The sequence below is a fragment of the Neomonachus schauinslandi genome, chromosome 14, assembly GCF_002201575.2.
Source record: "Neomonachus schauinslandi chromosome 14, ASM220157v2, whole genome shotgun sequence".
Taxonomy (NCBI): domain Eukaryota; kingdom Metazoa; phylum Chordata; class Mammalia; order Carnivora; family Phocidae; genus Neomonachus; species Neomonachus schauinslandi.
The window spans coordinates 24,468,590-24,480,239 of NC_058416.1; the positions used below are offsets into that span (position 1 = coordinate 24,468,590).

General features: G+C 42.4%; 1 protein-coding gene across 1 annotated transcript in view; it reads left to right on the top strand.

Annotated features, from left to right (window-relative positions):
- The window catches only part of ACAA2 (acetyl-CoA acyltransferase 2), a 33,997-nt gene extending 22,635 nt beyond the window's left edge, over nt 1–11,362 (top strand). Inside the window, exons 6-10 of the mRNA XM_021686354.2 lie at nt 2,040–2,215; nt 2,769–2,898; nt 6,919–6,989; nt 9,195–9,349; nt 11,006–11,362. Coding sequence (XP_021542029.2) covers nt 2,040–2,215; nt 2,769–2,898; nt 6,919–6,989; nt 9,195–9,349; nt 11,006–11,090 — 617 coding nt within the window. The 3' untranslated portion in view covers nt 11,091–11,362. The remainder of the gene's footprint in view (nt 1–2,039; nt 2,216–2,768; nt 2,899–6,918; nt 6,990–9,194; nt 9,350–11,005) is intronic.
- The last annotated feature ends 288 nt before the right edge of the window (nt 11,363–11,650 follow it).

The window sequence follows — 11,650 nt, forward strand, 5'->3', positions numbered from 1 at the left end:
TGAGCCGAAGGCAGACGCTTAACGACTGAGCCACCCAGGCGCCCTATACCTCGGTTTAAAAAAAGATATTTTTCTGGGCGCCTGGGTGGCTCAGATGGTTAAGCGTCTGCCTTCGGCTCAGGTCATGATCCCGGGGTCCTGGGATCGAGCCCCGCATCGGGCTCCCTGCTCCGCGGGAAGCCTGCTTCTCCCTCTGTTTCTCTCTCTCTCTGTCTCTCATGAATAAATAAATAAAATCTTTTTTAAAAAATAAATAAATAAAGATATTTTTGTCCTTTTTCAGATTATAATGGTCATAAATTTACCTTTTGAAAATCACATTTTTTTCACCATTGCTTTGTTTTTATATGAGTAGATATTCTGTTCGTGATTGCAAAATTTCTCTTTTGAAATACAGTAATACTACTTAAAAAGTGGCCTTGTTAATTGACCTTATCTGGCCACTTGAGTCCTGAACCTGTTCTGACGTCAGTAGGAGACTCTACTCCGGAGGACTCTGTTAGACTGTGAGAGGCAATGGCTCGCAGGGGCTGCTGGGACAGAGCGGGTGTCCTCTTCCCTGAGGCATATCCTGTTCACAAGGAAGGGATGGTATGTTTGGAAAGGACCCATTGGGTATTCTTTTGTGCCTACCTGCTCCCATTCCTAACTGAGAATCATTGCGCCCTGACTCGAAGACTCAGAACTGTCCGCGGCCAGAGCCCAGGTGCCCTTGGTGTAACACCCCACACTACTGTCAGACCAGTCCAAAGTGGGTAACATGACAGTATGGTGAGTTGAAGACACTTACTAGTCTCCTGAAAAAGATTTTTTAAATGAAACAATTAAAAACGAGCAGCAATTCTTCTTTAGGGGCATTAAATACTTGGAACAGTGAGAATAAAGTCCATCTTAGCGTTTCAGAGGGAGAAGTGGGACGGAGCCGAAGCCAGCCAGTTCATGCTCTGTGTTTTTCAGTTACACATGTAAAGTGGGAGGGTGCTGCTCCCGAGGCCAAGAGTCATGGGTTCTGTTTCTGTCTTTGCCGCATACAAGTTATCCGACCTCAGCCAAGTTACTTATTCACTGGGCATCTGTACAATAGAGAGAAAAAAGATTTGCCTCCCCTGTTGCCCTAAGAGTTGTGAAAACCAGATAAGGGAAGTGTGTAGCCTGTTGTAAAGGGATATCAGAAGGAAGGTGGTCTCACTCCCGGCGTATCCTGTTTCTGAAGCGGTGGATTACTGTAGTCCATTCTAGTCTGTGGGGATGGAAGTAGGTCAGCTGGTTCACTTAGAGCTGTGTCCGCAATCGCTCACAAAATTTCTTCGGGTTGCTTGTCTTAAATTTGTCATAGATCCCTTGGTGACCTAGATCGGTAACTTTTTTTTTTTTTTAAAGATTTTATTTATTTGACAGAGATAGTGAGAGCAGGAACACAAGCAGGGGGAGTGGGAGAGGGAGAAGCAGGCTTCCCACGGAGCAGGGAGCCCGATGTGGGGCTCGATCCCAGGACCCTGGGATCATGACCTGAGCCGAAGGCAGACGCTTAATGACTGAGCCACCCAGGCGCCTCAGGATCGGTAACTTCTTTTAGAGACTTCTTTTTTCTTACCTTGGTAAAGACACTTAACATCAACCCTACCGACCCTTAACAAATTTTAAGTGTACAGTACGTTGTCATTGTACAACTTGGTAACATTTAAATTACTTCTTCTCTCACCCAGAGAAGTTTAAAGGAGACATTAAATTTTACCTCGTGCTATTATATCTGTAATGGACAAGGACTGCTAATAGTCTAGTGATACCTTGTAAAAAAAAATTGTAGTATAAAAGATCAAAATTAAAATTTTAAGAAGATGCAGAATGCATTTGCATAGATTTATGGCAGTATATTAAGTCCTCCAACAGGCAGTGTAAGCTGTACATGTAACAAAGGCTTATATTAAAGTAGCCTGTGAGGAAAGGGTAGAGTGGAAATTAAATTGAGAAGGATGTGTTTGATTTTGTTTCGTGTATCTTTTTCTCCCATTCTTATGATGGTCTTTCTCCTATTTCAGCTAATGATGCTGGCTACTTTAATAATGAGATGGTACCAATTGAGGTGAAGACGAAAAAGGGGAAACAGACAATGCAGGTGGATGAGCATGCTCGGCCCCAAACAACCCTGGAGCAGTTAAATAAACTCCCCCCAGTATTCAAGAAAGAAGGAACTGTGACCGCAGGGAACGCCTCGGTAGGTGGCGCCACAGATCATCTCGGACTCTTGCTGACACGTTCGGTGCAAAGTAGTCACGTGGTATCGTTTGGCCACTTCCCAGGCTAGTCTGGCTATTTAGCTTAACCTGGCAGTGTTCATATTCTGTTAATTGGGGTTGTCATAGTCCCAAACAAAATATTTTAACTCCCATATAATACTCCTCCAGTTTCTTAGTCTGTTCTGAATATTATGAGGAATCTAGAAGGAAATCTACTTGGTTATTATTTCAGTTTTCAGGGGTTGGTTGGTTGGTTTTTCTGATGCATACAACTCATCAGATTTCTTACATCTCCCCACATCTGGACATAAGCTTTTCCTGGACATTATTTCCTGGTTTCCCTTGGTGAGGCTGCATCCTGTGCCTCAAACAGCGTCTGACCCACCGGAGCAGTACCAGCATTGGTCGTAGCCCAGACGGCGGCGCTGCTTCTTCCGCACTACCACAGTCCTAACTCTACCCCCATTAATCCAAACCTTGATTAACTGGGGCCTTCTGCCCTCTAGTTAATCTTCTGTTTTTGTTTCCCAGGGGGTATCTGATGGTGCTGGAGCTGTTATAATAGCTAGTGAAGATGCTGTTAAAAAACATAACTTCACACCACTGGCAAGAATTGTGGGCTACTTTGTGTCCGGATGTGATCCTTCTATCATGGGTATTGGTAAGTTTGTAGTGAAACAAACTGGTTCTGTTAGTTGCTAGAGAGAAATCTTTGGCATTCAGATACCTGAAACGGTAGCCAAATCAAGGTCACTTGTGGAGAAAAGGAAACTGGTAATCAGTCATTTAAGCAAATCTAGAAAACCTGTGCCCGGCACAATAGGAAAACCAAGACCGTGTAAACTGCTCGTGGGTAGTAATCGCGTCTCACTGTCCATTTGAGATATTTAAAACTGGCCCCCAGTGTATAACAGAAGAGTTACAAGGTGCTGACCAGATGAGAGAACAGGCAAGGAGAGATCCTGGGGCCAAACAGAGATGGCTGAACGCTGGGTGTTCTGCGTGCGGGGTCTGGTGTGTCTCATTTCCCTTTCCCACAACCCCTTTGTGAAGGAGAAAATGGAGGCTTAAGGAGGTTGACTTGTCAAGTTCCAGACCAGTAAGTGATGGAGGCAGAAGGGGAACCGGGCCTCTCTAATTCAAGTGCTCTTCTTACCGTGTTGTCCCGGAAGTCAATCATGCCCACCTGGTTCAGCTGCGGCGTAATAGGAAAATGAAGAATTACAGTGTATCTCGATTGGCAAAGATTAGCAGGAGAACTCCCTACAAATGTGTATAATTGACCCTTGAACAACATGGAGGCTAGGGGTGCCAACCGTCATGCAGTTGAAATCCAAGTATAACTGTTGCTTCCCCCAAAACATAACTACTAATAGCCTACTGTTGCCCAGAAGCCTTACCCATAACATAAGCTTTTAACACATATTTTGTATGTTATATATGTACTATATTCTTACAGTAAACTGGAGAAAAGGAAATGTTATTAAGAAAACTGTAAGAAAATACATTTATAGTACTGTACTGTATTTATCAAGAAAATCTGCATGTAAGTGGACCTGTTCAGTTCAAACTTGTGTTGTTCAAGGGCTAGTCTTTCTTGGCTTGAAAAATATGAATTAGAAGGAGAACAAAGAGCTTTTTGCTGGTTGCACTCCTAGGAACCTCAGATGATGCTGAATTTTAATAATTTCTCTCATCATTCTCCAGGAAACAGAATTGATGAGGAGTCTCACTTACAAAAATATTAGTGCCGAGAGGTTTTATCCTATCCCACCTATACCCTCATACCCCAAAGAAAAGCATACCCTAGGGCTAGATTCAGATTCTCGATGGGTCTAGAGATTTTTCTGTGAGCTTAGTTAGGCCTTTTCCAACTAACTAATTGGGTTTTGAAGTAGGTCCCAAGGTAGAAGGGAGATGACCTGTTGCTGACCTGTGTTCTCAGAGATCCTTCAGTGTACGCCTCAAGGTTCTCCTCAAGTAATACCACGTGTGCTCATTTGGGAGTAAGTTAATACCCAACCATATTTGCTGCCATGTCCATATTGTGTTACTTTCACTGTGTTTGAGATTACTTTAACCAAAACTGCAAGCTATGTAACCATCCGTTAAAAGTCAATTTTTTCTCTGTTTCAGCCTTAAAAGCTTGTTAGCTTTAAGGTACTCGCTATTGGTAAAACATGGCTTTTGTTTTAGAGACGGAAGGTAGCTTAAAAAATTAAACGTCTGTCTATTGGTAGGGCATTTATCACTTCAGTGTCTAGAACAGTGGTTTCCCAGACCCCAAATGATCATCAGAATCTACCCATCACCCCACCCCAAAAGATTTTGTTTCAGTAGCTCCAGGGTAAAGCCTGGAGAATATGGGTTTTTTTAAGTGTTCTGGATGGTTTTGGTGATCAATCAAATTTATCTGATACAGGTAAGTAGTTATTTTATAGTTCTCTTTCAGTTTAACCTCGCTGAATAGGTTCTGATACATTAACATAGTGAGCAAAGAAAATGTAGCTTTCCTTCCTTCTCTTCCAGGGTCTGGATGTTGGCCCTGTAGTACAGTGAACACCATTGCGGTGGAAGGATTGTTTTTTTTCCCCCTCAGGGCTTGAACAGAGCCATAAATGCCAAATGTCTCAGCGTCAGATGTCCTCCCTTCACCTAGACAGCTGTCTGTCGGTTGTTGTGTAGGATTAGACAAGGTAACTACATGGAGTGCCCCAAATGAAAACAAGGGAGAGTGGTTATTGAGTGGTGGGGATTGATTCATCCGTCCAATTTCTAAGGATAGTTTCCTTGGTTATGTAGTTATCCAGCATCAAGCAATCCTTAGCCTTGCAAGAGTAACTGCTGACCCAGAAAAGGTAGGAAAGCTGGGACTTGAGACTAGTAATGGCTCCCAGGAAGGACACAAATGGAAAGACAGCGCTCCCTGGAACTCCCCAGTGGTGGCAGTGGTGGGTGAAACTTGAAACCTCTGCAGCTGTAGCAGCTCTGGTTTTATCTTTTACTGGGCTTTATTTGTAGAAAGGATTCCAATGGTTAAAAACCAGTTCAAGCCACTTCTGATGAGAAGCTTAAGCCCAAAAAAGGTGCCCAAGCTCACATAGCTATTAGTGGTAGGACTAGAAATGAGGTCTCCTTTTCCCAACAAAAATACTATAACTTTCTGAGTCCCAGTAAAAATGTTAGGGGAGGGGCACCTGGGTGGCTCAGTTGGTTAAGCGACTGCCTTCGGCTCAGGTCGTGATCCTGGAGTCCCTGGATCGAGTCCCGCATCGGGCTCCCTGCTCGGCAGGGAGTCTGCTTCTCCCTCTGACCCTCCCCCCTCTCATGTGCTCTCTCTCTCATTCTCTCTCTCAAATAAATAAATAAAATCTTTAAAAAAAAATAAATAAAAAATAAAAAATAAAAATGTTAGGGGAACAATCCTTTAAAACTCAGGTTGTGGCCCAGGGTATTGTAACAATTGACTGTAACGATTCTAAGTTAACAAGAATGCCCTTGAGTCATGCGTACTATGGATATGAAGACAAAGAGTTGTGTAGAGTGTAGTTGACACCCTCGGCTTTTAATTCTGTGTATTTTTGATCCCAGTAGGATACTTCGATCCCTATAGGATACTTCATCCCCTGACCATGCCAACTAACCGATGCTCTGCTGTTGACTCTCTATCCTGTTTTTGTGCCTTAGACATACAAAGAGAATCTGGAACTAGGTTCTATGTTAAATCGGTAGCCAGATTGAAAAGGGCTGACTGGATGCCCTCCACCAGTAAGCAGACTGTTGTCCAAAGAACATTTTAACTAGGTGACAAAGTACATTGTATTTAGATTGCATTATGCTTTTCTTGTAAAGACCGATTTCCCCTATTACTTTAGGCATATTTTTGAAACTTGTTGCAGAATATTTGACTACTTAAATTCAATAGAAAGTAACACATATATTTTTTAGACATTTATGGCAATTTCATTCTCTAAGAATAGATAGTGAAGTAGATAATCTTCAGCCAGTTTTTTTACCTTTTGGGAAAAAATACCAATATACTTAAAAATTTTGAGCAGCATTAAACTGTCATCGGTGATCATCAGTAAGTTGGGAGCTGAAGTTTCGGAAGTCTTATTAGGTAGATTTGCATTTCTGCAGTGGGGCTTTTGTTTTGTTTAAAATCTGCCTACCATTGTCATCATAAACACTTCTTTGCTTCCGGTATCTTTTCCCTAAAGTGCCTTGTGGCTTCCTGCCTTGCTGTGCCCATGTGGAGATGCTGCTGCCTTTTGTCCCGATGGACCTGAAAATTTAGAAAGTGGCCACAGCCACTTCTCTACTAGGAATGCATGTGATTTCTGTCCCAGGAGAGCCCTCAGTCTGACTTGATTTTTGGTATGAAGCATGATCTGTAAATGACTGCAAAACCCCATAGAGGACTCCTTTGGCTCTCTGAACTCTTAAAGCCATTTCCGGTAGAACTTTCCATGTGAGCCTCTCATTTACAATTTTGCACAACCAGCTTTTCACTTTGGCTGTTTTCTGTTTTTTTATTGTCACATCTTTGAATAATGTGCTATCAAGGTAGTAAGATTTGTGGCTACTAATAACTGTTACATTATTTCTTCCTTACCTGTTTAGTAAGGAAGGAGAAATTTGATACTTAATATAAGATGAAACTGATTTTGTTCTTATATAGGTCCTGTCCCTGCCATCAATGGGGTACTGAAGAAAACAGGACAGAGTCTTAAGGACATGGATTTGGTAGAGGTAAGTGTTACACTATTTTACGTGAATAAACCACCAATAAACATGGATTTGGTAGAAGTAAGTGTTACACTATTTTACATGAATAAGCCATTTCTATAGCATAAATGGCTTTAATTTGGTATTTTGCAGCTTTTTTTTGTTTCCATGCCTTTCCAAATGATGTGCATCTAAGTATTAATTTTGTTACGTGCTGTGGGTCAGTACTTTTCTCTACCTGATTAAAATGCTTTATGTATATTCGAAGAATTAAAAGTCTGATTGCTCCTACTAAAATATGAATTCCTCGAAACTTTTTAGAACCTTATAAGAATATTGCATTTTAGACTACCTATGTGCTTGTTGAATTGAATTGAATATTATATAAGGTGGGTGAGAAATAAATAATATACATTTTACATTTGGGGACGATTTGAAAATTTTACGTAATGAAACATATGCTACTTGACATTGGGAAATCACTAATATAACAAAGGAAATCTCTTTATTTAAATTGGTAGAGAAGGGGGCTTCTCACTCGGCACAAGTGTGATCTCCTCTGTGGTAATCTCTCAAAGAGGAAACCATGGTTTTATTTTTTTTATTTTTTAAAGATTTTATTTATTTATTTTGACACAGAGAGAGAGAGAGAGGCAACGAGAGAGGGAACATAAGCAAGGGGAGAGGGAGAAGCAGGCTTCCCGCTGAGCAGGGAGCCCGATGCGGGGCTTGATCCCAGGACCCTGGGATCATGACCTGAGCCAAAGGCAGACGCTTAATGACTGAGCCACCCAGGCGCCCCCAGGAAACCATGGTTTTAGACAGACAGCTTATCCTTATAGCTCTTCTTCCATGCTTAGACCCTCAAGGGGGCTGCCTAATTATCATACTTATATTAGCAAATAATGTCCCTGAATTTCTGACTCTAGATTTCACACTTAAAACTCTGTTTAAATATGTCAGCTCTGCAAAGCTGTTCATAATCATTTATAGATGTGTATGTTCTCAAGGACATAGCTCTCAGTACCTTGATATGATTGTCTTCGGGACTTTTGATTACCGTGTGGTAGTTTTTCCTCAGTTCAAAAACCTAGTTTTGCTAGTTCATATTCCAGGTCTCTTAGTACCGCCTTAAACATGACCATATAAAATGGAAAAATAATGTAGGACCTAAGGACAAACAAAGCACCATCTTGGAAGAACACAAAATACAGTAGGAAAGAACACAAGGCTGGATTTTGATCTCGACTCTGTAAAAGTTACCTTTCTTAAAATCAGTTTTCTTGGGTGCCTGGATGGCTCAGTTGGTTGGGTGGCTGCCTTTGGCTTGGGTCACGGTCCCGGAGTCCCGCATTGGGCTCCCAGCTCAGTGGGGAGTCTGCTTCTCCTTCTGACCCTCTCCCCTCTCGTGCTCTCTCTCTCTCGAATAAATAAATAAAATCATAAAAAAAAAATCAATTTTCTTACCTATAAAATTTTCTAGCTAAGATCATATGAAACTATAGTGCTATGAACTTGAAGGAAGGTAATTCTCATAGCCAACCTTGTTAAGTAAATACAATATGATACTTTTCAGATCTGCCAAATTTCAGCACGGTAACCATTCCTCTATGTATCTGGTTCTGAAGGTTTATCCTTGGTTGTGTGTCAGTTTCTTCTTAGAAGAAAGGCTAGTAGTACTGGGAAATAATAATAATAGTAGTAGTAATAATAATAATAATATTAATAATAATAATACTACTAGGAGCAACCATCTACTGAATGGTTGGTATGTGTCAGGAAATACACCGGACACTTAATACCCATGATTTCATTTAACCTTGACAATAACTCCTAGGATGTACTACAGTCACATTTTACTATTGAAGGAACCTCGAGTGTCAAGAGCTTAAAGAACATGCATACAGCCAAGATTTGAGCCATCCCTCTGGCTCCAGAACCCGTAAGCCACCTCCCACTGTCTCTACTAGGTACCCATTTATAACATTGCTGAGGATTTCTTTTCGCCAAGGGATGCAGTTGACTTAAAGTATCAGTTGGTTGGTAAATACACCCATTTTCAAACCTGTTATCTTTACAAAGAGTGGTTGAAGATAAATTGAAATAACATCGTAAGGTAGTTTAAATAGGAGAAAAAGAGCAAAAGTAGTCATCAGTAGGACTGGACAATTCTCAGTTAAAAATCAACTTATGAACAAGGATTTTTATCTGTGTTTTGATTATTTTTAGGTGAATGAAGCTTTTGCTCCTCAATACTTAGCAGTCGAGAAGAGTTTGGATCTTGACCCAAGTAAAACCAATGTGAATGGTGGAGCCATTGCTTTGGGTCATCCCCTGGGAGGATCTGGAACAAGAATTACGGCGCACCTGGTTCACGAATTAAGGTATTTACTAGAAATTGTTGCATTTCATATTTGCCATCTTGGGTAAAAATGCATGGATTTGGGTTTCCTCAGAACAGTCCAGCATTTTCCATTCTTCCTCATATTTTTCTGTACTGCTTCTCACCAGGAACAAGTTATTTGGGGGCACCCCTTTTGGGCTGACCTTATAGATGACTCGGTTGACTTGTTAGTGGTGTTGCACTTGGGATGTGCACGCTTCCTCGTGTTTGCCGTGTGCTCACTGAGCCTCTGGCCCCTCCCCAGCACTGTCCCCCCTGCCGCCAGGACTGCCTGCCTCCTCCCCCTCCTGCCCCATCCCCACCCCCTCCCACCACCTGGCACTGGTGCACAGCAGTCAGCCCTACTGAGGACTTCGGTCGTCGTGGTGTGCTTACACTCCAGTGCCAGCTACAAGAGTGAGATACAGTTCTTTATTTTATTTTATTTTTTTAAAGATTTTATTTATTTATTTGACCGAGAGAGACAGTGAGAGAGGGAACAGGGAGCCCAATGTGGGGCTCGATCCCAGACCCTGGGATCATGACCTGAGCGGAAGGCAGACGCTTAACGACTGAGCCACCCAGGCGCCCCGAGATACAATTCTTTAGGAGAACAAACAAAATATTGGGAGGATTCTGAGCTGGATGCTGTCATTTAAGAAACCTGAGCAAACTGCTAGTTTGGGTCTGAGCTAAGTGTTTCCGTCACTTGTGCCAGGGTTCCAGAAGAGCCCTTCTGCGTGTCTGATACTTCTCAGTTTTGATACAAGAGCTCCTCCTTCTGGTACAGTGTATTTTGGACCATTTTGCTCTATTAGGAAGAAGCAAACAAAACCAAATACGTCAGGCCAGAAAAGTCACTCTGGCTCCTATTAGGTTAAGGTAAATGGAATTCATTTCATTTCATTTTTTTTTTAATTTAAGATTTTATTTATTTATTTGACAGAGAACACAAGCAGGGGGAGTGGCAGGCAGAGGGAGAGGGAGAAGCGGACTCCCCGCTGAGCAGGGAGCCCGACGTGGGACTCGATCCCAGGACCCTGGGATCATGACCTGAGCTGAAGGCAGAGGCTTAACTGACTGAGCCACCCAGGCACCCTTCATTTAATAATTCACAGAGTTGAAATGAGTGATGTGCACCAAAAAGTTCCCAGGTGCTTTTCTCTCGGATTGAGGAGCGAGAATAGACCGTGGTCTAGAGGAGTCTAATTTTTATGAAAGGGACATGAAATGCTTCCAAATCACCTACCCGTTCACATGGGCAAACTTCACTGACTGCAGTTCCACTAAGGTGCCATGAAAATCGGAATCTATATAAAAATCAAAGAGGCTGGCCGCTCACTCCCCCTTCTTCAGCTTCCTTTTTATCCCCATGACAACCTGGCCTCTCTCCTTTCTCACAACACACCTCAGCTTCTAGATCTGTTTCAGCCTCTCTCTTCTGTGTTACTACTTTCTCTTAATAAATATATTCAGTTTTCTGAATTCCTTGTGTTGTGACTATAAACCAAGATTGAGGATTGGGGAAAAGATTGAGACGCTGAGCTGAATGAGAATGAATAATGCAGATGTGACCATTATTACTTCTGTGTCGTTAATTTTCTAATTAGCTCCGTTTTTTATTTGAGTAGATTTCAGCCACTGCTTTCTCTTCTAGGCGTCGGGGCGGGAAATACGCTGTTGGATCAGCTTGCATCGGAGGTGGCCAAGGCATTGCCGTTATCATCGAGAGCATGGCCTGAGGGGCAGGGGGCCCAGCGAGGCCCCCTCGTACTGTGCTGGGTCAGGCCACAGCAAAGCAGGTGGCCTTCGGAGCAGCTGCAAAACCAGATGCGCCCTCTACTGCAAGTGTCTGAGTGTGATTAAGGGATAATGAGGCAAAGATGTATTTCTGCACAAAAATCCAACTACAGAGGCCTTAAAAGAAATTGTATTCTCTTGCCATGTAATTACTACATATGCCTTAGATTAATATGATTGCAAGAAAAATGGAATAAATACTGCTTTAACTTCAGCTGATCCTTTCCTGTCATTTCTTGGATTTTTAAAAATCTTTTAATTGAGGAAAAATACACATACCATAAAATTTACCATCTTAACCATTTTTAAGTGGCTTAAATACATTTCCCACTGTTGTGCAACCGCCGGTCGCCTCCATCTCCGGGACTCTTGTCTTGCAGAGCTGAGACATTGCCCCCGTTCAACACGGACTCTCCTGTCCCCCTCCCTGCTGCCCCCCACCCCCACGCCGGCAAGCACCATTCTCCTTCCTGCCACTAAGAATCTGACCACTCCAGGCCCC